Here is a 27,698-nt window from a genome sequence, read left to right on the forward strand (position 1 = left end):
TTAAAAAAAAAAAAAAAAAAAAAAAAGAAGTTCAACATTGGTTTTATTTTTTTAAGTAGTTCAACATTGGTTTTATTTTTTAAAACTATCTTTGTGTGGAAATTAGATTTCATTTTCCTCTTATTAAAACACAACTTGAATACTTTGTTTCTGTGTTGTCTAAGAAAGGTTGAAAACTTGTATCATGAGTCATTTATGTTTTTCATTTGGAATCTGTGATTGTATTAAATGTATTGTTGATGGCTAAGCTATGGAACCAACCAACCTAGATGCCCATCAACAGATGAATGTACAAAGAAATTGTGCTATATATACACAATGGAAGATTACTCAGCCATAAAGAAGAATGACCTTATGACATTTGCCAGTAAATAGGTAGATCTGGAGAATATGTTGCTAAGCGAAATAAGACAATCCCCCAAAACCAAAAATCAAATGTTTTTGCTGATATGTGGAAGCTAAACCACAATAAAGCAGGGAAAAGGGGAAGAAGAAAAGTTCAATAGATTAGACAAAGGGGAATGAAAGGAAGAGAAGGGAGATGAGGAAAGGAAAGACAGTAGAATAAATCTAGCATAATTTTCCTATGAACACATATGAAAATACCTAAATGCATACCACCGTCATGCCCACCTACAAATATGGAGTTGTAATTAAAATAACATATATCCTATGCTTTTATAATTTATCAAAATGTATTCTGCTGTCATGTATAACTAAGAAGAACCAATGAAATAAATTTTTTAAAAAAATATTGTTGAGGGCTGGGGTTGTGGCTCAGTGGTAGAGTGCTCGCCTAGCATGCATGAGGCTCTGGGTTCAATCCTCAGCACCACATAAAAATCAAATAAAGGTATTGTGTCCATCTACTAAAAAAAAAAAAAGTATTGTTGAGACTGACATTTCCTATTTTGAATTTTTGTAAAAAGCTGTTTTTTAATACATTAAATGATACTAAGTAAAGGTGGGGAGGAAGGAAGAAACCAAAGGAGAGACTAAATAGAATATCTGGAGTTTAAAAGTGCAGTAACTGAGATTTTAAAAATTCACCAAGGTTAGGAACAATGGTGCACACCTGTAATCCCAGTTACTCAGGAGACAGAGGCATGAAGATCACTAGTTCGAGGCCAGCCTCAGCAATGTAGCAAGGTCCTATCTCAAAATTTAAAAAGGATGGGGGCTGTGGCACAGTGCTAAAGCATCCCTTGGGTTCAATTCCCAGTACCACAAACAAACAAACAATAAATAAATAAATAAATGGTTGAAAGGATGTGGCTCAGAGGTAAAATACTCTTGAGTTCAATCCCCAGTAATGAAGAAGAAGAAAGGAGAAGGAGAAGGATCCAGGAGCCAGCATCTGGCAAGGGCCTTCTTGCTGCATTATCCTATAGAGAAGGCAAAAACACAAGAGACAAAAGGGGGGTCAAACTTGCCCTCTTATGAGGAAATGTTCCCACAATTAAGGCATTAATGCATGAGGTCAGAATCCTCATAACTTAATTACCTCCCATTAGGACCCATCCCCTAACACTGTTGCACAGAAGTGTTAAGTTTCCAATACACACTTTTGGGAGGACACATTCAGAATTCAAAATATGATATTTTCTTACCAAACTTCCAGAATTTCAAGCCAATCCCAAAGAACCAAAAGTCGAATGTTTTCTCTGATATGCAGATGCTAATTCAAAATAGAGGGGAGTGAAGAGAGGGGATGGGGTAGGGGGTAGGAATGATAGTAGAATGAATAGGACATTACCCTTTGTGCACAAATGATTACATGACTATGTACATCATGTACAATCAGATGAATGAAAAGTTCTCCATTTATGTATGATGTGTCAAAATGCATTCTACTGTCAGGTATAACTAATTAGAACAAATTAAAATATATTTTTTTTAATTCTGGAATTTCATAGAGAAAAAAAGATAAGAGATTTTTAAATTCAAAGTTTTCTTTGTAACATAGAAGAAGCCAATAATTCTGAGGTAAAGCCCAATCTAAATGCTGAGATATGAGAGTTTCTTTTCTTTGTGTATGTGTGTGGAGTGGGGAGCAGTATTGGAGATTTAACCCAGGTCACTTTACCAATGAGCTACATCCCCACCCTATTTTTAAAATTTTATTTGAGACAGGGTCTCACTAAGTTTCTGAGGCTGGCCTCACACTTGCAATCCTCCTGTCTTAGACTCCCAAATCACTAGGATTACAGGCACTCACCATTACATCTGGCTTAACGATTTTTCAGTAGTAAATACAGATCCTCCTGATACTGTCTCATCAGATCATATTCAAAACCTAAAGTTCAACTGTAAGAGCCTAAATGTTTATATGAAACAACATATTGAATGAAACTGGTACCATTATTCAATACTTGGTTAACATAAATACCATTACTTCATTACCTAGTAGTTATAAAATAAAGCATGCTGTTACTTTGCAGGAACAAAAAGATTATAAAGGATAGGGGAAATTTTATGTTCTTTTTAGATATCTATACAAATGTGATAAAACTGTTAAAATAAAAAACAAGAAAACTATACACTGCACAGAGTAGTGAATCCCTTCAAGGAAGAAGCAGTAAGGAGGGACAGAGAAGTGGACACAAGATGGAGTCAGTGGTTTGTTCTAGATCTTGGGATCCATAGTAGGTTAATGAGTATGTGGTGGATCATTAGTGATATAATTTGTACTTGTATGATATTTATTCTTTTTGTGTATTAAGTTTTGTTAAAAAATACAATTTATATTCCATTGTCATATATAAATAAAATTAATTTTTAAAAATTTTAAAAATACAATTTACAAATATTTATGTGCCTGCCTTTGACCCAGAAATTCTACTTATAGAATTGTGTGTCGGTATACTTGTATGGTATAAAATAGCAGATGTATGAGAATACTTACTGCAGTATTATTTTTAATAGCAAATTATTAGAAATAAAATTAATAAGAGAGTAGTACAATAAGTAAAGGTACATACAGTGGAATATGTATGTAGCCTTTGAAAAGAGGTAACTTCAAACACATTAATATGGAACAATCTCTTCGCAAATGAACCAAATGAGGTAATATGCCTGTATTGTGTTCTAAAAGTAAGGACATTACATGTTTATAGTTATTTATATTTGTACATGCGCCAATTATCAACATATTGGCTCTCCACTCCAAATTCAACTTCTATAATTTCTCTGCATTAATGGACAGAAATCCTTCAAATATTTCTCCTTTGTAGTAAGTAAGAGAGCTCTGGAAAAACATCACAGGAGAAAGGGGCTTCTCTTCTGAATCCACTGTTGCCAGGTGCAGGTGTAAAGGTAAGCTAGTTATGTTCTGCCCCTTCCATGTGTCTAGAATACACAGCAATCCCACAGCCCAACCCAGCTGTTGATCATCTTCCTACAGCCAACTCAACATAGACACCCCATGCTACAGATCTCTCACCCACAGTTCCATCTGATCACCTGCAGCCCCAAAAGATTTTCTCCTACAGCTCTCCCAGCTCAAAGAGGACCACAAGTCCTCCCAACTACGGTGGCACTCAGACTCTTTGTATGCCAAGTATCCTCTTGCCAACTGTGGATTTCCTGCTTTATCAGAACCTGTGGACCAGCTCTGAACTAGAAAAACTATAAAACTTTTCTGCTATTCCAGTAAGCTGCAACTACCCCTTCTTTAGTGTAGTGTGAATTCTGCACTGGGAGAAGGAGCTAAACTCTCCCTCAGCCCAAGAGTATCCAATAGATTTATCTTTATACCATATAGTCTTTTTTAAAATTTTTTGGTACCAGAGATTGAACCCAGGGGCACTTAACCACTGAGCCACATCCCCAGTCCTTTTTTGTATTTTATTTAAAAACAGTGTCATGCTGAATTGCTCTAGGGCCTCACTAAGTTGATGAGGCTGGCTTTGAACTCACAATCCTCCTGCCTTGGGATTACAGGCATGTGCCATTGTGTCCAGAATTATAGTTACTCTTATAGTATAGCTTAACAATGCTTTATATTAAACTTCCTGTTTGAAACACTGTGATTTCTGTCTCCTGACTGGGCCTATACAGTATAATAAAAATAAAACATTGCAAGAATATACACCAGTATAATTTAATGAAATAAGAAACTGGTCACAACTGCTACACCTAAGAAAAGGGAATAGTTTGAAGAACAGACATGGGAGGGAAATATGCTTTTTCTTTATGTGTGTGTGTGAGAGAGTAGCACTGGGGATTGAATTCAAGGCTCTTTCATCACTGAGTCCTTTTTATTTTATTTTTTTAAACATTGAGATAGGATTTTGCTAAATTGCCCAGGCAGGCCTCAAATTTGTGATTCTTGGTCCTCAGTCTCCTGGATCACTGAGATTACAGATGTGCACTACCAAACACCCTAGCAGGAAATCTATTTTTTTAAGTATGTCCTTGACTGACTTTTGAATGTTCCAGCTGTGCATGCTTTACCTATTCTAGTGTGTATGTGTATGTGTGTGTGTGTGTGTGTGTGTTTGCATGTATAAAAGAGAAAATTTTAAGCTGCTATAGGCTCAGGACAGAAGTGGCTACAAATATATGCCCCAGTAGGAATCAGTTGCAGTGCTTATTACTAATGGTCAGGCAAAATGGCCATAACAAAGCAGTAACTAAAATAAAAACAAATTTAAATTTATAAACATCTTGTTCCTTATCCACTCCCAAAGTTGCTTTATCCATGAATATTGTATATGCCACAAAACTATCAGAGATTACTAATACATCCCATACTGTTGTGGTTTATATATGAAGTGTCCCCCCAAAAAACTCATGTGTAAGATGATGCAAGAAAGTCTAAAAGTGAAATGATTGGGTTATGAGAACCTTAACCTAATCAGTGCATTAATCCCTTGTTAAGAATCAACTGGGTGGCCACTGTAGGCAGGTAGGGTGTGACTAGAGGAGGTGGGTCATCGGGATATGATTTTGTGGTATATATCTCTCTCTGCTTCTTAGTGCCTGTGTTCTGGCCTGCTTTCCTTTATAACACTCTTCTGCCATGATGCCCTGCCTCACCTTGGGCCCACAGCAATGGAGCAGGCTGTCTATGGACTGAGATATGAACTTTTCCTCCTCTGAAATTGTTCTTGTCAGGTCTGTCGGTCACAATGACAAAAAAGTTGACTAAAACACATCCTATAATATAAAGCCAGAAGAATTTCAAAAAGCTAAATTTGGGAGAGAATCAACAAAATGACACAAACCTGAGATCATCACTGAACTGGCTTTGTGCTTGTGCTTATAACCACATTTGAAAAGCATCTATGTAAAATCAGAAAAGATAATGCAGTCAAGGGCTGCAGAATAACGTGGTGGCCAAGGAACTGCGATATTGTGATGTAAGAAATACTTTATCTCTTCTCCCAGATTCTGGCATGGAGCTCCTGAAAATTTGTAATTTTCTAAACAATAGGAATGCTAGGAGAATCTTTATTTCAAAACTAATATTTGATCTTTGACCTTGGTTTCTGACATAGAACTCCTTATCACTTGGAATTTTTTAAATTTGTTAAAAAAAAACATCTTTTGGGGTTGGGATTGTGGCTCAGTGGTGGAGCACTTGCCTAGCCTCTGCGAGGTGCTGGGTTCAATCCTCAGCACCACATAAAAATAAATAAGTAAAATAAAGGTATTGTGTCCAACTACAACTAAAAAAAAAAAAAAAAGAACATCTTTTTGTCCTAGTAAGATGTCACTTGAGCTCCTGAATGGGTCCTAGTCACCAGAAAAACCAAACCATGATTAGAAGTTTAGAACTTTCAGCTCCACATCACACATCCACATCCTGGAGAGGGGCTGGAGATGGAGTTAATAATAATCCCTGCATGATGAAGCCTCCATGAAAGATTCCTGAACTATGGGGTCAGAAAGCTTCCAGGTTCCTGAACACATGTAGGTGCTATTCTCCACTCGGCATGTCCTGGATAGAGCATGGAAACTGTCCCTTCCCACATTCCTTACTCTAAGCATCTCTTCCATCTGGCTGTTCAGCTACATTTTGTATAATACCCTTTATATTAAACTGATAAACCTAAGAGCTTTCCTAAGTACTGTGGATCACTCTAGCAAATGATTGAATCTAAAGGGAGGATTGTGGGAACCCCTGATATGTATCCAGGAAGTCAGAATTTCCAGAGCCTGGACTTAAAAATTAGTATTTGAAGTGCATGGCAGTCTTGTGGGATACCTTAACCTATGGGATCTGACTCAACATCCAGGTATATAGTACAGACTTGAATTAAGTTACAGGATGTCCAGTAAGTGTCCACTGGAGAATTTCTTGGTCAGTGTGGGAGGAAAAACAACACATTTTAGTGAACAAAATTGTCAAGGGTTGGGGCTGGGGTTGTATCTCAGTGGTAATGCACTTGCTTAGCATGTATGAGGCACTGGGTTTGATTCTTAGCACCACATAAAAATAAATAAAATAAAAGTATTGTGTCCATCTACAACTAAAAAAAATTAAGAAAAGAAGAATTGTCTAGGGTTGAGAGCATAGTGGAGAAAACAGCTAAGGGTTTTTTGTTTGTTTGTTTTGGGTTTTTTTCCTGTTATACAGGATCATGACCAATTTTGCAGTAGACAGATTGTCTTGAATTTGACTCTTAGGCCTATAAATTCTTACTCAGAATATGGCACCAATATATAATGTTTGTATATTTCTTGCACATTGGGCATTCAGCAGCAGCAGCAGCAGTTAAGTGGTGAATGGAAACCCATGCTTTTGGGCCCATCTGTACCTCCCACCACCATAGCCACTGCTTTCGTGAGCCCATTGTGCAGCATTGGGGTAACCTATGCAGAGGCTGGTTGAAGTGAAGTACTCATTCTCTTACTTGGTGGTTTAGTGCTTCTTCAATTATGGATGTGCCCCCATGGGCATTAGCATACAATACAAAAATACTCACACTTTTTTTGCATTTTCACAGAATCATTCATGTGTCTCTTCCCTGAATTTTATTTTTTGATCTTCCAAACCTTCTCCTTCCAAGCCTTTGGTCAACTAGCTAAGCCATTTGCCACTGTCTATTTACATCTGTTCTTCCATTGAGCCACTTCTCCTTCCAAACAAAACGTATAGCCAGGTGCATCACCCAAAGCCCTGTCCTTTGGGAAGATTTCCCATTACTATTGTCTTCCACAGCTACTTTTGAGTGAGGCTATAGTGCAGCAGCAGTCTGTTTTTGTTTGAATCTTATTTATTTATTTTATGTTCTTATTTTTTGTTATTTTATTTATAACTGTGAAGTTCATTGTGACATGTGATACCAGTTTGGTGGAGTTTGGGAACAGGTTCTTGTTCCCAGGGTTGAAGAATAAATACTGGAGAAACACTGAAGCAAGCGTAGCAAGCAAGTTGTATTTAGGAAAGTGATAGAGGACAGACTCCACAAAGAGAAGGAGGCCTTGGAACAAAAAGCCAAGGGGAGAGGGTGCAACTAGCTTTCTTATAAATCCCAATACCCATGTCTTTAATCATTGTCTTCTCTTTCTTCCCTGTATACATGACTAGAAGCAGGAGCACAGGAGATTAATTGATCGTAACCCAGAGTGTCCAGGAACACAATCCCTGTTGACCCAGCAAAACGATTGTTCTTTCTTTGATAACCAGTCATCACTCTCTTGCCCTCCATCCTTCATTACCTACACTGACTGCCTGTCCTTTGCCCCTGCCTCAGTTTGCTGAGGAATGGGACATATCCTGTCCACTTAGGCCAGGCAGGGCCGTAGCCAAATTGCTTTTTGGCAAAGAAAGCATGTGGGGGTCAGCACAGTGGGCCTATTTTATAGAATAATTCTCTCAACCTCATGTTCCCACCATCCTCATCTGTCTGTTTCCTAACACATGTATAGAATATAATTTGCTCCATTTCAACACTCAGTTTTCCCCTCTCCCTCCCCTTCTCCCTCCCCCTACCATCTTCCCCTACTTTCTTGGTCTTCCTTCTATTAATTTATTGTATTTTAATTGATATATTATGGATATACATTAAAGTTGAATTTATTGTGATATATTCATACATGCACACAGAATGATATATAGAACCAGTTTCATTCTGTGATTCCTCCCCCTTCCTGTACCTTTTCCTTCCCCCTTGATTCCCTTCCTCCAATCTTTTTAGTCTTCCTTCTATTTTCATGGGATCACATCTTTTTAAAAATTTCTCTCCAGCTTATAGGTATGAGAGAAAGCATTCGACCTTGATTTTTCAACATATTAATGCAGACACCAACTTCCTTAATGAGACTCCCAAAACTCAAGGAAATAAAACCAAGAATCAATAAATGAAATGACTTCAAATTAAAAAGCATCTTCACAGCAAAGAAAACAGTTTAGACATCCATGCAGTAACCCTATGAATGTGGATTGTGCTTCCCCTAGAACCAAAAGACTATCAAGTATCAGTGGTGTTACCATCAGTGGTACAAAGTGCAATAACTTGTCCTTATTTCAAAGGAATGTCCTTGCTAGGAGTGGTGTCACACACCTGTAATCCAAGCTACTCGGGAGGCTAAGGCAGGAGGATCCCAACTTCAAGGCCAGCCTGGGCAACTTAATGAGACCCTGTCTCAAAAAATAAAAAAGAATACCTGGGAGAAGTGGTGCATACCTGAAATCCCAGGAACCAGGAGGCTAAGGCAGAATCTGAGAAAATCTGCCAGTTACTCCTCTGACAGGTGATTAATATACAGAAAGTATAAAGAATTCAAAAAACTTAACACACACACACAAAAAAAACCCCACAAATAATGCAATCAATAAATGGACAAATGCCAAGTGCAGTGGTGCACACTGTAATCCCTGCAACTCAGGAGGCTGAGGCAAGAGGATCACAAGTTCAAAGCCAGCCTCAGTAACTTAGCGAGACCCTGTCTTTAAATAAAAAATAATATCAGGATCAGTTAAGCCAATCTATATAGAAATCTTCTAAATATTGTGCCCCTTACCTGAATGCTCACTTTTACTCATTTTATTAAATAGTCACATTGATTACCCAATATCTGTCATAAACTATACAATGATAAGTTAATACAGATGAACAATACATGGCTCATAGTTTCGAAGTATGTGCTGTTCAAAAATGGAAACCAAGAAACAATTATAACAGCACTCCATGTGTTGCAGTAGAGTTAACAAAGGCATGATGGCTATAGAAAGAAAGGTGTTATCAACATAGAATGCTTTAAGAGAGAGAGTTGGCACTGGGTTCTAAAGTATTTTCATGAAACCTATTCAGTACACAAGTGCATGTGGGTATGGCACTGACAGCCTAGGGAAGATGCTGAGTATCTTGTATTATTTTGTTTGTATACACCTTTTAAATTTGAATTGTGTTGTAGATAGTAAGATACATGTCAAATGTGATTTTATTAAGAGACAAATACTCAATTTGCGTTCAACAGTGTAAGAAACCCTGTATTCATTCGATTAATGTGTGTTTTAATTATCTATCAGTACCAGCCATTCCAGGAACATTAAAAATGGTATCTTCAATGCAAATAAATAAATAATAGAGTTGGGAATATGGCTCACTGGTTAAGGGCCCCTGGTTCAATCCCTAATACCAACAAACAAATAAACAAACAAATTATCTAAACAGGCATTTCTCATCCTCCTGATGTGAGGAGTAGCTTACAAATGGCCAGGAAATATATGAAAAACGTTCAACATCCTTAGCAATCAGGGAAAGGCAAATCGAAACTATACTGAGACTTCATCTCACCCCAGTTAGAATAGCAATCATCAAGAGTACAAATAATATGGGCTGGGGTTGTGGATCGGCACTAGAGTGCTTGCCTAGTATGTGTGCAGCACTGGGTTCGATTCACATATAAATAAATGAATAAAATAAAGGTCCATCAATAACTAAAAATTTTGGGCTGGGGATGTGGCTCAAGCGGTAGCGCGCTCGCCTGGCATGCGTGCGGCCCGGGTTCGATCCTCAGCACCACATACAAACAAAGATGTTGTGTCCGCCGAGAACTAAAAAATAAATATTAAAAAATTCTCTCTCTCTCTCTCCCTCCCTCTCTCACTCTATCTTTAAAAAAAAAAAAAAATAACTAAAAATTTTTAAAAAGAATACAAATAATAACCAGGCACAGTGGCTCATGCCTGTAATCCCAGTAATGTGGGAGGATCCCAAGTTGGAGGCCAGCCTCAGCAATTTAGCAAGATCTTTTATCAAAATACATAATAAAAAGGGCTGGGATGCAGCTCAGTGATAAAGCATTTCTGGGTTCAATCCCCAGTACCAAAAAGAAAGAAAGAGTACAAATAATAATAAATGCTGGTGAGAATGTGGGGAAAAAACATACACTCATACATTGTTGGTGGGACTGTAAATTAGTATGACCACTTTGGAAAGCAGTATTAAGATTCCTCAAAAGACTGGGAATGGAACCACCTACACTCAGCTATTCCACTCCTTGGTATTTATCCAAAAGAACTAAAATCAGGGGCTGGGGATGTGGCTCAAGCGATAGCGTGCTCACCTGCCATGCATGCGGCCCAGGTTCGATCCTCAGCACCACATACAAACAAGGATGTTGTGTCCACCGAAAACTAAAAAATAAATATTAAAAAATTCTCTCTCTCTCTCAAAAAAAAAAAAAGAACTAAAATCAGCATACTATAGAACATGAACACTAATGTTTGTTTATAGCAGCCCAATTCACAACAGCCAAGTTATGGAACCAGCCCTGGTACCCATCAACCGTCAAATAGATAAAGAAAATGTCTTATATGTATGCAATGGAATTCTACTCAGCCATAAAGAAGAATGAAATTAGGGCATTTACTGGTAAATGGATGGACTAGAGAAAAATATGCTTTAAAAAAAAGCAGTCCATTTTAAGCTCAGACCAATGTCTTGAACTGAACTAAAATTAGCATTTTTTTCCCTCTGTAAACTTGTCATAAAGTACCTCTCCTTCCCACTAAGAAAGATTATAGGTGCTTATAAACTCTTGACAAGCCTCCCATCAGGAAGGGTATCTATTTCCCATCCTCTTGAATCTATGACTGGTCTATGGCTATTTTGACCAAGATAATGTGACAGAAGTGACACCATGCCAGTTCTGGGCCTTGCCTGTAAGAGAACTGGCATGGCTCTTGGAGTCCCAAATCACCATGTAAAAAACTTGACTTTTATGCTAGAGAGATCATTTGTAAGGTCCTGAGATAATATAAAGACAGAAAGGTCAAGATGAGCCCAAACTTGCAATAAACCCATCAAGGTGCCAGGATGGAGCAGTCCATCTGTCAGCTGAATACCTCCAAGCGATCCCAGATGACCCATCATGAAACAAAAGACTCGCCTAGCCTGAATTCTTGGCCAATTATACTGTGGGGATACAATGAAGTTGTGGTAGGTTTAAGCCATCAAGATTTGGGAGATTTGGGGCTGGGGATGTGGCTCAAGCGGTAGCGCGCTCGCCTGGCATGCGTGCGGCCCGGGTTCGATCCTCAGCACCACATACAAACAAAGATGTTGTGTCTGCCGAAAACTAAAAAATAAGTATTAAAAAAATTCTCTCTCTCTCTCTCTGTTTAAAAAAAATTAAGATTTGGGAGATTTTATAATATAATAATAGATAACTGGAACACCTCCCATGAGCCACTGATGAAAGCAAAGGCAGAGATCCTGAGGCAACAGTATGGACAACATGAGGATCTGGGCCACATGCTTATGCACCTCACTTTTGCCCTCCAGTTCTGCTCATGCTGTATCTAGAATGTACTTCTTCTGTATTTCAATGGATGATGCTATGGCCGTGTGACTTTTTCATATTGATTGGTTTGACAGTACCCAGGTAATCATAGGCATTTTGAGCCTCATAGTCATTTGATGCCCCACAGTCAGGAATCCTGTCTCTTATAAGACCCAGTAGCAAGCTGGGAGGATTTCTAATGGAGTACACTTTTCTAACAGCATAAACTTGAGGTCTATGTTGTGATTTTCCTTTGGTAATGTCACACTGCATCTTTTACCATCACTGATACCTCTAGTATCTAGTACTCTAGAGTTTGTTAGATCAGCTAACCAAAGTAGCAGGGCTGTGTAGAACAGCCTAGAATAGCCACAGAACCCTTCCTGCTCTGGGCTCCAGTCAGTTACTAATGAACACTTCCATGCAGTAACCCTATGAATGTGGAATGTGCTTCCCCTAGAACCAAAAGACTATCAAGCATCAGTGGTGTTACCATCAGTGGTGCAAAGTGCAATAACTTGTCCTTATTTCAAAGGAATGTCCTTGCTAGGAGTGGTGTCACACACTTGTAATTCAAGCTACTCAGGAGGCTGAGGCAGGAGGATCCCAACTTCAAGTCCAGCCTGGGTAACTTAATGAGACCCTGTCTCAAAAAATAAAAAGGAATACCTGGGAGAAGTGGGACACACCTGTAATCTCAGCAACTAGGAGGCTAAGGCAGGAAGATTGCAAGTTTAAGGCCAGCCTTTGCAATTTAGCAAGATCTTTGTTCAAAAAAAAAAAAAATGCAGTTAGGGTCAGGGGCATGGGATGTAGCTCAGTGGTACATACCCTTGGGTTCAGTCCTCAATACTCAATTAAAAAGAAAATGTCCCGGGGCTGGGGCAGCAGCTCAGTGGTAGGGCGCTTGCCTAGCATGTGTGAGGCCCTGGGTTCGATCCTGAGGACCACATAAAATGAAACAAATAAAGGCATGCTATCCATTTACAACTCCAAAATTTAAAAAAAAAAAAAAAAAAAGAAGAAGAAGAAAGAAAGAAAATGTCCCAACAGGCTCCAGACTACTAGATCTCTAAAAATTTTAGAGATGGCCTTGAATCTCTATAGGGTTTATCTTCCACCCACGGAGTGTTTTGTCTTACCAATGGCCCCAACATACTTACCTTTCTATCTCATTCTGTTTGATTAATACAATATCATCTATATAGTGAAACTATGTGATGTTTTGTGGAATGTCCAGAAGGTCATGTCTAAGAGTATACTGGGGCTAGTTCATACTGCCTCATGAAGCTGATTTTTAAATTTTCAAGAACTTTTGAAACCAGTTGTTAAACAGCCAATACAAAAAATGGTTATTTAAACTTACATTCAAATAAATTATATTTTAAGACAAAAGTAAAAAGTACTTAAACTCATCATTTCCTAGTTATTTTACCATAGTTCACTGTTATCTATGCTCTTGTGGTTATTCACATCTGTAATGTCTGTATAATAAAACTACTATATAAAATACTGCATAGTAGTATGTTACTATGTGTCTCTTTTCAACCTTTTTTTTTTTTTTTGAAATGTCACATTGACAGTTTAAAATTGGCCATGGTGGGAATATTTTAGACTATGAAAATCGTAAAATGCTACAAATCAAAGCCTTTTTTTTTTTTCAACCTGGAGTAGCAACCATCAGTATCCTTGTCTCTTTGGGCCACATAGTCCAAAAAATCACAAATGTGAACTTATATCTACACTCTGTAAATGTAAATTGCCTCTGGTCCTCTTTCCTGATAGTATTTTAACAGAGCATTCATCAGATTGATGGTTGTGTAACATGGACCTGGAACTATGTTAATAAGACAAAATGACTGCAATTATTGCTCTCTCTTGGTTTAGTTTGTGGTAGCCCAGTCATCTTCCAAGATCCATCTGGTTTTTGTAGTGACTAGACTGGTGAATTAAATGGGGCATATGAAAGGGACAATTAGCCCTGAATCCTTTAAATGTGGCATCAGGCAATCATTTATTTTTATCATAACATTGTTCTTGATTTACTGCATTTGTGGAGAAGGGAGTGCAGATTCAGGGCATCATTTGGCTTTCCCCACTTTTCTATTACTCCATACACCAAAGACCAATGTGGAGATCCTGCCAACTACCTAGTACAGGCATCGCAATTATGTCTTAAGATAGGCCAACGGGTACATTCACTTGATCTGGACCTGGGCCAGCTGGGCCAGCTGAGCCCACAGGCCCCAGCTGTAATGGAAGAGAGGTATGGTAATGACTCAGCTGAACCATATGAGAGTGAGACTAAATGCTCTAAGTATTCTTATAGCCCTAGGGTGTTATAATTCTGTTAGTATAGTGTGGTCCACCTCAGAAGTGTTGAATGGAAAAATAAGTAGGTCAGTGGATCCTAGGCCAGGCATGGTACTACACACTTGTAATCACAGACACTCAGGAGACTAAGGCTGGAGAATTGCAAATTTGAGGCCTGCCTCAAGCAACTTAGTGAGACCTTTTCTCAAAATAAAATATGAAGGGCTGGGGATGTAGCGCAATGATAGAGCACTTGCCTAGCACACACAGGCCCTGGGTTCAATCCCTAGTACTGAAAATAAACAAACAAAAATGTGGGGTCCTGAGTAGGTGAATCACAGGCTTGAGGGGGAGAGTTGGATGCTGGGAGTCACTGGAAGTAGAAAGGAGGAGATGCATTGTCCTTATTCTTCCTGTCGACAGAGAGAAGCAGTGAGTGACCTTTGTACCTACCACTGTGGTGACGACTCTTGCTGGCATATTTTCTATAGATATTCCCCTGCCCCCTTTACCATCATCAGTGGCTAATTAATTGTCTGTGGGCTGTGGAACCCTAGGGTCTTAACAGAATTAATGAGTTCTTTCTCTCCATGGGATGAGAGTCCTGGGATTGCTCCCTCTACCGCCACACAGCATCAACCTACCTAACTCCAGTATCACTAAAGCAGAAGCCAACTTCTCCTTGACTGAGAGGGGTGGTTGGTAGACCTTCTTAGCAAAGAGGTATCTCTGGCTTCTCTTGGCCTCATCTTCCCTGCAGAGATAGGGTGGGCTGTGGTTGGCGAACAGCCAACATACTTCGGTTCACACATCAGCTTGGGTGCTTATTAACTATATTGCCTAAATTTTCTTTGCCTCAATTTCTTCATATTAAAGGAAAGATAATACTAACACATAGAGTTGTGAAGGACAATCAGAGGTATGCTGGTAAATGTTTAACAACCAGTTGGGTTGGGGGAGGCAGAGCCAATTTGTAGTGATGTCCATTTCCATAGTGTAAATACTCCTCCTGTAGCTGATTCAAGCTACCAATGGCTTAATAAGTATCTCAAAAAATTTCTGAAAATTTAATAATCAAAAGATAGCATGAGCCAGCTCTAGCACATCACATATAGAAGTGCTTCAAAAGTGCTTGCTAGTAAATATTAGCAATTCTTGTTAGAACCAGAGATCTAGTTTCCCAATGATGCCTATTCTTCTTAATTTTTAGTTGTTTTGTTTTTCAGGGATAGGGATCTTATCCAGGGTCTAATGCATGCTAGACAGGCACTTTACCACTGAGCTACATCACCAGCCCTTTAGTAATCTTCTTGATGTCCAAGTGGAGACTAAGTGCCAGCTACGAGTTTTGTCATGGTTGTTTGCTGGCAGCAAAGAGATTTTTCTTTGATTAACGGTAAGTAAAATGGTTTTTGTTCTCCTGTGAGCTATCAGTTTCCACAACAGTGAGGCATCATATTTGGAGTTAGAGGGATTTTTATAAGACACATTTAATCAACCTGACAGATTCATCCCTCCAGCTCTGGACGGGAACAGGTCATGGTCAACCACAGCTCCCTAGTGGGCTCCTTCCCTCTGGGCTTTTCTGAACGCCCAAGACTGGAAAAAAGTCTCTAGAATCTTATCCTGGCACTTATTGACTAGGTGACTTTAGAAAGTTGTTATCTTTTCTGAAACTGTTTACTCTGGTAAAACTGGAATAATATCTTCTTTGCAGATTGCTATGAGAACCAAAGGTTCAGGGAGCTGCTTAGTACCACACTTGGCCCATAGGAAGCACTTAACATACAGTAGCCACCAATAGCAATGGCAGGTAATGACTATGGAACTATCGTAGACCCCTTTAGGGAGGATCCCTAACCCGGATCTTCTCACAATCCTGGTACTATGGTCTCAAGAAACAAATAAAAGCACAAACCAATAAATGAATGTATATGAAGAAGAATTATTATAAGAAAAGTAGTAAATGAAAGAGTTTAAAAGAGAAAAAAGTACAGAGTCCCTAAAACGGATATAATCTAAACTGGGTGCATTGGCAGATGCCTGTAATCCCAACTACTCCAGAGACTGTGGCAGGAGCATCACAAGTTTGAGGCCAGCCTCAGCAACTAAGCAAGACCCTGTCTCAAGATTAAAAGAACTGAGAAGGTAGCTCAGTGGTAAAGCACTGCTGGGTTCAATCCCCAGTACTCCTTCCCACCCCCACCCCCAAAAAAACAAGATGTAACCTATGAATATCCAGAAATAAGGTAGAGAAAGAGAGTGAAGTAAATGAATAACCAATTTAAAGAGAATAACCAATTTAAAAATGCAGAAAACTGATTAGGATAATAGTTGACCAATGAATAAGAAATAGTTGGCTATTGTTTAAGTTGCATACAAAGAAATATATATTTCAAAGAAAACAAATGAGGGGTGGCTGCTGACAGGCATGGAGTTTCTTTTGGGGTGATGTGAAATGTTCTGGAGGTAGGTGGTGTTTAATTACATAACTGGTGAATATACTTGAAAACTCTTAAGTTTGGTATGTAAACTCTATCTCAAATAAAAGAAAGAGAGGAAGAGAGAGAATTAAAAATTCAAAGCCAGGCACAGTGGTGCACACCTGGAGTCCCAGCACTTGGGAGGCTGAGGCAGGAGGATGACTTGAGCCCAGGATTTCAAGCCCAACCTGGACAACGTAGCAAGACCCTGTCTCAGCAAACAAAGGAACACATTCAAAAGGTAGTTCTGTGCTGGAAGTGGAAAATTAAGAAGTCAGGGAGGAGTACATAAGAGCTTCAAAGACTCTGAAATATTTGTTCAGTTCCTTAACCTGGGTGGTGGGCATCACACAGATTGACTTCGTTATTTTTAAGACCAAGCACAGTACTGCATACCAGTCATCCCAGCAATTCAGGTGACTGATCGCAAATTCACCTAAGCAATTTAGCAAGAATCTGTCTCAAAATAAGAAATTTTAAAAGGCTGGGGATGTAGCTCAGTGGGTAAAGTATCCCTGGGTTCAATTCTCAGCACAAAAAAAAAAAAAAAAGTTATTCTTGTTCATAATGCTATGAACTCAGTATTTTTAACATGTATGGGGCCATTCTCACCTCCCGCTGGTAAACTTCCCTTGGAACTAAGCAATTTTCCTAATCAGTCAGCTGAGTGACTTAGGTTGCTAAAGAGGCCCGGGCAACTGAATTGATCTTGCTATGAGTATGGATCTCTTAAAATGAAAGAAAATCTCTCCCATAGATAATGCATTCTCTCTCAGATAAGCTCCCTTGCAAATGAAGTATAAAATAGAATATGAAGTTCTACAAAATTCATCCAACCAATAAGGAAATAATCAAGCTGACAGAAATAATATATATATATATAGAACATTCATTCAAAATATATTTATTTGCTATTTATTCCAACAAATAAATTAAGAACAACAGTTAGAAAAGCACTCAGAACATCGGCACCCAATAAACCTCTGCTGAAAGAATGAGTTAACGGATCCACATTTGACATCAGCCTCCTTTGCCCTCACTCAAGTCAGAAGCACCAGCACGAGGTCTCTGACCACTGTCCACCACATTCCATTCCCACTAGACGTTTGACCAGGAGTGAGCATCCAGAGTGTTTTTACAAAACAAGCTGGAACACACTAATCTGACACACTCATCCCTCTAGCTCTGAACAGGAACAGGCCATGCTCAACCAAAGCTCCCCAGTGGGATTCCTCCTTCTGGGCTTCTCTGAACACCCAGGGCTAGAAAAGATTCTCTTTGTGGTTGTCTTAACTTCCTACCTCCTCACCCTGGTGGGCAACACACTCATCATCCTGCTGTCAGTGCTGGACCCCAGGCTCCACTCTCCAATGTACTTCTTCCTCTCCAACCTCTCCTTCTTGGACCTCTGCTTCACCACAAGTTGTGTCCCCCAGATGCTGGTCAACCTCTGGGGCCCCAAGAAGACCATCAGCTTCCTGGGCTGCTTCATCCAGCTGTTCATCTTCCTGTCCCTGGGGACCACTGAATGCATCCTCCTGACAGTGATGGCCTTTGATCGCTATGTGGCTGTCTGCCAGCCCCTCCACTACGCCACCATCATCCACCCCCGCCTGTGCCTGCAGCTGGCAGCTGTTGCCTGGATCATCGGATTGGTGGAGTCAGTAATCCAGACACCAGCCACCCTCCACCTACCCTTCTGTCCCCACCATCAGGTGGATGATTTTGTGTGTGAGGTCCCAGCTTTAATTCGGCTCTCCTGTGGGGACACCACCTACAATGAGATCCAGATGGCTGTAGCCAGTGTCTTCATTTTGGTTGTGCCACTCAGCCTCATCCTTATCTCTTATGGAGCCATTACCCGGGCAGTGTTGAGGATTAACTCTGCAAGGGGCAGGAGGAAAGCTTTTGGGACCTGCTCCTCCCACCTCATTGTGGTTACCCTCTTCTACAGCTCAGTCATTGCTGTCTACCTCCAGCCCAAAAATCCCTATGCCCAAAAGAGGGGCAAGTTCTTTGGCCTCTTCTATGCAGTGGGTACTCCTTCACTTAACCCACTCATATACACTCTGAGGAACAAGGAGGTAAAAAGGGCATTCAGGAGGTTGCTGGGGAAGGAAGTGGAGCCCAGACAAAACTGAGGGAGTGCTGATCAATCTGCTTTAAAACTGAAAGAAAAGGGGCTGGGGATGTGGCTCAAGTGGTAGCGCGCTCGCCTGGCATGTGTGCAGCCCAGGTTCAATCCTTAGCACCACATACAAACAAAGATGTTGTGTCCACTGAAAACAAAAATAAATAAGTATAAATATTTTTTTAAAAAAATTGAAAGAAAAGGGGCTGGGGATATAGCTCAGTTGGTAGAGTGCTTGCATGCACAAGGCCCTGGATTCAATCCCCAGCACCACAAAAAAGCTGGGGGGTTGGGGTTGTGGCTCAGCGGTAGAGCACTTGACTAGCATGTGTAAGGCACTGGGTTCTAGTCTCAGCACTGTATATAAATAAAAGAATAAAAGTCCATCAACATCTTTAAAAAAATTAAAATTTGACATGATTTCATCAGGAAGATTGAGTTTTGCAGCCCTCTGTCTTCTTCACACCCATCTTTTCACAGCAATAGATGATTTTGTGTGTGTGTGTGTGTGTGTATGTGCATACACACTCATACAAGAATACAAATAGGGAGATAAGTATCTATATAAAACATTTATCATGAATCAAATATTTTCTTTTTCTCTATTTTATTTTCAATGATTTGCTCTCACAATCATGTTCCTAATGTTATCATTTCCATTTCTAATTCCCCTCCCTTGTCATATTATCACTATTTCTCCATCTCTAGTTCCTACCCTATTTTCTTTGCTTCTCTTTTTTTCCACTTACTTATATATGTCTGGTTTATATTATCATTCTGATTTGCCCTCCAAATATTAGTAAGAGAGATGGGCAGCTTGTAAGTTCAGAAACTCACCCAACAACACAGTATGAGAACTAAATAAATTCCAGGACCCCTGACATCCAGTCAGGCAATTCTCAAATACACACTGTTGTTTTCACACCCAAAATCAGATACCCTAGTATCCTTAGGCTTGAAGCCAGCACAGAGCCTTGGGAAGAAACTTTAACTTCAGTCCTGGCATTTCTTCTTTACAATGCCAACAACAAGCTCAGGGAAAAGTCTTCATGTTTAGGCAGGCAGGATAATTTGTACATTGAGGATTCTGGTGCCATCTATTGGCCAAATGTGAAATTGCATGTGCCATCCCTGGCTCATGACCTGAAACTTCATGAACATCAGCACACACTGTGCTCTGCTCAGACAGGAACTGTTTTATACCGATTATGAGATTCCAGACACTATTTAATGTAATTTCCACACATTTATGCATTTAACCCATGTAATAACAATATGAAGCAAATAATACATCCTTTTTCAGAAGCAGAAACTAAGACACAGGATTTGGAACCAGGAGAACTGACCAGATTCCACGTTCTTAGCTTTGCCTGTGGGTACAATTATTGCCCTCCCAGCCCAGGTGAGACACCTCAATTCCTCAACAAACTTAAGAGCATCATCCCAGTCTAGCAACACATGTACCATGGTCACTCCGTTTTGAATCTCAGAATACGTTGTAGCTTTTTGGGTTTTGTTTTTAGTACTAACAATGGAACCCACTTTACCAGCCCTTGTTATGTTTTGAGACCGGGTTTCACAAAGTTGCTCAGGCTGACCTTGAACTTTTGATCTTCTGCCTCAGTCTCCAAAGTTGCTGGAATTACATGTGTGTGCCACCATGATCAGTTGGAATAGTTTTTCAAATGCTTCAAATCATCATCCCATGGCAACAAAAAACAAGAATCCCTTGTAAGTATTTTTACAACTCTGTGCTCCTGCCTTCCTCTGTACTCCTGTTCTTCCACAAGATTTCAGGCTCCCATAAAGCAGAGAAAAATTTGCAGAAAATTGGCACCTGATTCTATGGATAAGTGAGTGAGCAAATGAATGAATCTTACCCTCCAGAGAATGTGTAAATAGTTGTGGAGTCCGAATCCTACAGATTCCTCCACCTAGCTTTTCCATGGAACTGACGGCAATACCAAATTCTATTTCTAAGCTGGACATGATGATGAACACCTGTAATTCCCAAAAATCAGGAGGCTGAGGCAGAAGGATCGCCAGTTCAAGGCCAGCCTTGTCAACAGAGACCTTTCTCAAAATAAAAAAGGGCTGAGGATGTAGATCCAAGGTAGAGTGTCCCTGGGTTCAACCCCAGTATCACACACACACACAAAATAAGTAAACATGTACACACACACACACACACAAACACACACACTTGGGTTTTTTTTGGGGGGTGGGGGGGAGTGCTGGGGATCAAAGGGCCTCAGGCTTGCTAGGCAAGAACTCTACCATTGCACTATACTCCATCACCAGTTTTTTTAGTTTTATTTGTGTCAAGGTCTTCCTGTTGTCCAGGCTGGGCAAATTCTCCTTGAGTACATGCCAACAAAGAAAAATGAAAATTCTTGTTTCATTTCTAGTCCCTACATAAAATGGCCTTGATCCAACATTTACCCTGTTATCAGTCCAGAACAGCAGCATTAACTCTATTCTAATCCTAATCTTTATCCTAGCCATTCATGTGTTAATCTTATTTTCTCCTCAGCCTAATTATTAATCTTAAAGTAAGGTCCTCATTTTATGTTTAATAATTCTAATCTCAGCCCCATAAGCAACACTAATGTTAATTCTACTTTTCAAGGCTCTTATGTAATACTGTTTCTCAAGACCTGCTCCATCTTCTCTCACTGGCACCTAGAGACCTCTACTTTTTCCTTCTGTTTATCAGCTCCCTAAACCCAGAAGCTCAATTGTTTCTAGATGGACTCTAGGGGAAATACAACAGAGAATTAAGTGAAGCAGTTTATAGGAATCCGTTTTAATGAAACCTGCTTCATTAAATAAATGCTTTAACTCAGGCATTAGGACTAACAATTCTTATTCTAAATTCATCCAGTATCCATGTGAAAAGTTATACATTTGATACTCTAGAAGAAAAAAACCCATTTAAGTTTATTTAATCACAACCCTAAACAGTAGGGACAGTCAAAGACATATCTCCAGCACAGGTAGCAGTAACACAACTGAGTTGGGAGCAGATAAAAGGTTAAAGGAATGTACAATAAAAGCATATGAAGGCTGGGGCTTTAACTGGGTTAGATCCTTAGCACCACATGAAAATTAATAAAGATACTGTGTGTTTAACTAAAAAAAAAAATGCATACAGAGTGAGTGCTTGGAAAGGAGGTGTGGTTGGTCAGAGAAGTCTTCATAGAAGTTTGAATCATGGTGGATAACTAAATTAATTTGAAATATTTGCTGCCTACTGTATAGAAAGGAGTAAAGGCAGGGCTTATACATGTTACCCATTAAGATGGGGAGGTGTGGGCTGGGGATGGCTCAGTGGTAGAGTGCTTACCTAGCATTCCTGAGGCACTGGCTTTGATCCTCAGTACCAGAAAGAGATGGGGAAGTGTACAGGCCCTATACACTGGGCCCTCTGTGCTAACCCCTCCCCAAAGTTTTTTTAAATTATTTATTTACCTTAGTTTGTTATATATTACAGCAGAATGCAGTTCAATTCATATTACACATGTAGAGCACAATTTTTCATGTCTCCGGTTGTACACAAAGTAGATTCAAACAGTTCGTGTCTTTAAACATGTACTTAGGGTAAAAGATGACCATCTCATTCCACCAACTTTCCTACCCCAGACTCCTCCCTTCCCCAACCCAATTTTTAACAAGCAATTTACATACAGCTCTGCCTGGCTTAAGTCAACAGGATATGTTACATTCCTCAGAAAACAACAAGTTATTTGCAGGAGGAATGTAGGCCTGAAATTCCAAGAACACAAGTTACCCTAAAGGGGGAGACTTTTGTGACCTTTATGCAGACCGGATTCCAGAATTCAGGGAGATGAGAATTCCCCCAAACCATAAAACCTGTAAGAACAGGTTCCAATTAGAACCAGTTATCATGGGCCAAAGTGATCTAGAGTTGTCATGCATAGTGGAAACTTGAAAGTCTGAAGTCACCCTGCCATCAGTCAAAAGTTAGGAAGTAGACCAGAGCAGAACTCTCTGGAAACTTCCCTGAGACCCCAATAAAAATTGGAGGGCAGGAGAGGCACACCATCCCTGTCTTCTCTGTGACCCAGTCTCGCCTTTGAGAGTATCCCCTTTTTCCTTTCCCTATTCAGCAGTAAACTCATGCCTGCTACTCTGAGCGATGTCTGAAAGTTTTCTGGCATGATTGCAAGAACTGAGGTGAGAGAGGGCTGCCATGGCTGACTCAGCTTGGTGGCATGGTATCCTGTAACACAGGTGGAAGCTACTCAGTCATTTAAATAGATAAGCAGGGAAAAGATAATGAAGGGTAACTGAAAGCCACAGGGAGGCACATCTGACAGATAAGTACTTGGAAAATGGAAGCTTGATATGTTAAAACCTCACCCAGCCTTAATAAAAAAAATATTATCTCTTGTAACCAAGTATCCAGAAACTTTTTTATCACCAATACTAAGTCACAACCCCTAACCTCCCCATAGCCAAAATATCAACCCTCACAAAGAAAGCTTGATGGGAGTTATTCAAAAAATAAAAAACTGATTAAGGACACTGAGTCAAAAAGAGGGGAACTTGATAACAACCCCATTAAGAGGACAGGAAATTGAGACAAAAACAGGGGACTCAATTTCCTTAAAAATTCCAAGTCTGAGCATAATACCTCTCTCTTAGAGGTAGTCCATGCAGTTCACATACTGTCAAAAAAAAAAAAGTCTAAAAGTGGACTTGGGCAGGGCTCTGTAAACTTCCCCAGCTCCCAATAAAATCAAAGGGCAGGATTCCTTCTAATAAGACTCATGCCTGTAACTCTGAGCAACGGGCCTGAAATCTTTCCAGCCTAATCACAGGAATCTGGGGTTGAGAAGCCGTTGCACTACTTGTTTCAAGAAGGCCCCAGCTATTTAGGAGGCTGAGGCAAGAGGATCCCAAGTTCAAAGCCAGCCTGGGCAACTTGGTGAAACCCTATCTCAATAAATTAAGGAGGACTGGGGATGTGGCTCAGTGATAGAAGGATCTGGACTCCATCCCAACACTGCAAACTAAGTGGGGGAGGGTAAGTATAAGGAGTTATGCCAGGGAGACAAAGGATTAAGTAGGAAAGTATTTTAGAAATGTACAGAAGTTACTGGATTGGATTCAACTAAAAAAGCGGGGGATGGATCCCCTCAAATGTTTCAAGCCTGCAGGATTTAGGATGCCAGAAAGCATGTACTTAACTATCCACCTAATATAATACTTGTGTTTAAAAAAGGAACTTTATTCCAGAACCTTGGGGTTTAGCTGAGGTTCAAGTCAGGTCACTAGCCCACTGACAGGGTCCAGCTCCTGTAGTATCCCACAAGGACCCAGCATGAAAGCAGCCTTCCCAATTTCTTCAATGCAGAATATCACACCCCTCCCCACCTAGAAGAGTACCAGAATAGCTGCTTCAAAATATGCCTCTTTAGCATATGGATTGAGCTAAAGGTCATGAGAACCAAAGGGCCAGAGAGAATGCTCTCAAAACAGGGAAGAGATTTTTCCTTTGGTAAAGGAAATTTACATTTGTAAAGGTATAATTTTATCTATGGAGAAAGCACTAGCTCAAACCTGCATAACAAGCTTCACTAACAGAGCTTTCTACCCAGAAGCCCCAACCCCCTTCTGCTTTGCATAGCCTAAGACAGTATAAAGCCCAGATTGTTACCACCACTTTGGTACTAGTGGTAGTCCCATGTTACCCAGCTTGTACTGCCTAGGTGACCTGGCTGAATTTTACCCCACCCTAATATTTGAGGACAAGATGTCTGAAGGCCAGAAGTCCCTCTTCAGGTAGGCTATCAAACAACATGCTAGGGAGAGCATCAAATGATCTCTAACTTCATTATAACCTCATCTGCTTGCTAAATGACAACCCTCCCCCCAGCACCATGACAACTGATAACTGTGCTTGAATTCTCAGAAAATCTCCACCCATCCCCAGAAGATATCACCTCCTTCTCCTTCATTTCTTTTGCCCTATATCTATAATCTCCCAACCCCCAACAGGTAAGAAGTTGCTTTGCAAGTTCATCTCCCACTTTTCCTATTCCTGGCCAATAATCAAGTCTCCTCCACTGCTCAACTGGAGCTTAGGCTTTATATTGGTTCAATAATTCTAAGAGGTAAAAAGGATCCAGCCTTTGGGGTCAAAAATTGGTAATATCACAGAGTGTAGTGGTACATGTCTATAATCCCAATGGAAGATCATAAGAACAGCATCAGCAATTAGTGAGCCCCTGAGCAACACAGGGAGACCCTATTTCAAAATTTAAAATTTTTTTAAAGAGCTGGTAACATAGCTCAGTGGTAAAGTGTCCTAGGATTCAATCTTTAGTACCAAAAAAGGGGAAAAAAAATGGTAATGCCATTTGTACACATACAAAGCATGTTAGTAAACTTCTATTTTGGATTTTGGCACTAGGAATTGAACCCAGGTGTATTCTAGCACTGAGCCACATCCCCAACCCTTTTTGAGACAGGGTCTTGCTAAGTTGCTTAGGGCCTCACTAAGTTGCTGAGGCTGTTTTCGAATTTGTGATCCTCCTGCCTTAGCCTTCAGAGTTGCACCACCATGCCCAGCTTTCTCTTGTTAATGTCTTTTACCAATCTAATTTACAGGGTCTCAGCTGGGGACCTAAGATGGGTAGATGGGTAGATAGGCATAAGAAAAAGATTTTTTCCCTCTCCAATACCCTTTGACACACACACCTCAAGATGCACATGCATGATGCATAAATGTTCCTCACGTTGCTGTACCCACAGTCCCTAGAAGTGTCCCCATATAGGCTTTCACCTGTGTTCCACCGCAGCTGCCAGGATGCTAGGTATCATCTGCCATGAATCATTACTGTGGTTCCATAATTCTAAGAGGTAAAAAGGATTCAGCCTTTGCGGTCAAAAATTGGTAATATCACAGAGTGTGGTGGTACATGTCTCGCTCCAAGGAGCATATAAGTGGATTCCATATTCTTTAAGTATTTTGAATATCACCTATTAGAAGTCCAGCTATCATGTGATATGAAGCCCATGTTGATTGCCCTTAAGTTAATGGACCATGAAAAAGCAAAAAAAAAAAAAAAAACAAAAAAGAGAATTCTCTGCTCAAAAATCCCAAGAAGAAAAAACAGTTTGCCTGTCTAGGATGGCCTAAAACTAATAAGGACCATGGGAGGATCCATAGTTGACAGGGCCATCTTCAACACTGTAGACAGAAAGGCCAGGTATGTGACAACAGCTGGCCCTGAAATTTCCACAAGGAATAGGGGGCCTCATAAAAGACTGAATGCCAGCAAATAAACAGACCGGGGTGGTCAACTTTGGAGGAGACAAGTAGTGGAATGAGCCATAAAGAACACTGGCTTTGGAGTAAGCAGGTTAGACCCATGGATTATTTTCTTAAAGGAGGCTGCAACAATATATTTATCCCACTCCATGTGTGGTGTTTATGGTGTGATAAATTCTGTATTTCCACCCCGTGAATCTGACACAGGCTTATAACTATGCAGACCAATAGGGCAGAAGCCCTGCTAGTCATTTCCAAAGCTTCAACAGGAAAAAAGATAATACATACTCTCTCATTCTCTTTTCTGTATCTCTCTCGCTGACACTCACCTTTAGAATTCAGTCACCACATCATGAAGAATCCCCAGGCCACACAGAAAGCCTCGTGTAAAGGTTCCAGCCCACAGCCCCAGTCCAATTCTCTGCTGAGCCAAAACCCACCTTTCCACACTGAAGGAACTTTCACATGACTCCAGTTCCCAGTCTTCAAACCTTCTAGCCACTGTGGAGTAAGTAGCCTGTCTCAATTTCTGACCCAGAAGTTTTTTGTTGTTTAAGTGACTTTGGGTAATAGGTTACAGCAATTGATAATAATGCACAGTTTAAACACTGATTTTTTTTTTTTTTTTCTTATTAGCTGTATGACACTGAACAGGATTCTTTCTTTCCCAGGCCACAGTCTCCTTGCCATCTATTGAGCATAACAACCCCCTCCCGCCAGGGTTGTCCTGAGCACTAGAGCTAATGACAGAGATGCCCAGTGTTCCTGGTTGGTCTCTTATACTATCTCAGTTTTTTATTTGTTCATCTTCACTGGTCATCATCCCATCTTGGGAACATGTGTCCCATGCAAACCATCTTGTTCACTTCTCTGCTTCAGTGCCTAAAAATGCACCCACCACAGCATCTTGCCCAATCAACACCTGTTGATGGATGGAAAAGACAATGAAAATCACACAAGAGCAAAGTGTTCATGAAATGCTCCCTAGTGAGGCATAGTAATGCATGCCTACGGCCCCAGGGGCTCAGGAGGCAGAGGCAGGAGGATCTCAAGTTAAAGCCCGTCTCAATAACTTAGTGAGACCCTGTCTCAAAATAAAAATTTAAAAATAGGCTGGAGATATGGCTCTGTGGTTAAGTGCCCCTGGGTTCAATCCCCAATACAAGAAAGAAAGAAAGAAATGCTCTCTATACACAACAGGAACTAGGGCAGGGAGGCAAGAGACCAACACAGAGGAGAGCAGAGAATACCAAGTCCTGGCATGCAATCAGGAGTCTGGGATGTTTTCAAGTCAGAAAGAGACCTGATGCCAAAGGGGGAGTCCTACCCTGAAGCAGTGCAGGCGATGCAGAGCCTGCCTCAAGACAAGAATGAGGGAAGCAACTAATGCCTGAACTACAAAGCAGTAGCCTCACTGCCCAGCAACTCATCCCCTCACACCTTTTGCATCAGGCACCTCTGCCAGTTCTACTATTTGGCTTTGTTTCTGCCCTCCTGCTAGCAAAGAGTATCTGGTTCACCCTAAGCCACAGAAGAACAACTGACCCTTTATTTATAATTTACACCCCATCTAAGTGCAATGCAAGTTTGAAGTGGTAATTTGGATCTTTTAGGTTCTACCCAGGCCTGATACATAGCTCCTGCTGCTGTTTCTAAAGCCAACTGTTCATTTTCACGCTGCAGGTTTCTCTACCCCATAGACTTCTTCCCCTTTCCTCGAGAATATTCCACT

General features: G+C 40.3%; 2 protein-coding genes across 9 annotated transcripts in view; one reads left to right on the plus strand and one right to left on the minus strand.

Moving 5' to 3' along the window:
• Nucleotides 1–17,688: 17,688 nt before the first annotated feature.
• On the plus strand, nucleotides 17,689–18,802 carry LOC107160851 (olfactory receptor 2H2). The gene has a single exon (XM_015507449.2). The coding sequence runs from the start codon at nucleotides 17,738–17,740 to the stop codon at nucleotides 18,674–18,676; it is 939 nt and encodes a 312-aa protein (XP_015362935.1). The 5' UTR covers nucleotides 17,689–17,737; the 3' UTR covers nucleotides 18,677–18,802.
• A 6,897-nt stretch (nucleotides 18,803–25,699) lies between these two features.
• Gabbr1 (gamma-aminobutyric acid type B receptor subunit 1) overlaps nucleotides 25,700–27,698 on the minus strand; it is a 33,101-nt gene continuing 31,102 nt past the window's right edge. For all 8 annotated transcript variants that reach the window (XM_048806029.1, XM_048806027.1, XM_048806028.1 and 5 more), the window contains one exon: nucleotides 25,700–26,888. Coding sequence is in view for 1 of the 8 variants with exons in the window: in XM_048806031.1 (XP_048661988.1) it covers nucleotides 26,829–26,888 (60 nt within the window). In the remaining 7 variants the exon portion in view is untranslated. The remainder of the gene's footprint in view (nucleotides 26,889–27,698) is intronic.

Source organism: Marmota marmota, unplaced genomic scaffold (genome assembly GCF_001458135.2).
Source record: "Marmota marmota marmota unplaced genomic scaffold, marMar, whole genome shotgun sequence".
NCBI lineage: Eukaryota > Metazoa > Chordata > Mammalia > Rodentia > Sciuridae > Marmota > Marmota marmota.

Bases quoted from the DNA above. Each gene is read 5' to 3' on its own strand.
- LOC107160851 (XM_015507449.2), top strand. From the start codon at position 17,738: ATGCTCAACCAAAGCTCCCCAGTGGGATTCCTCCTTCTGGGCTTCTCT.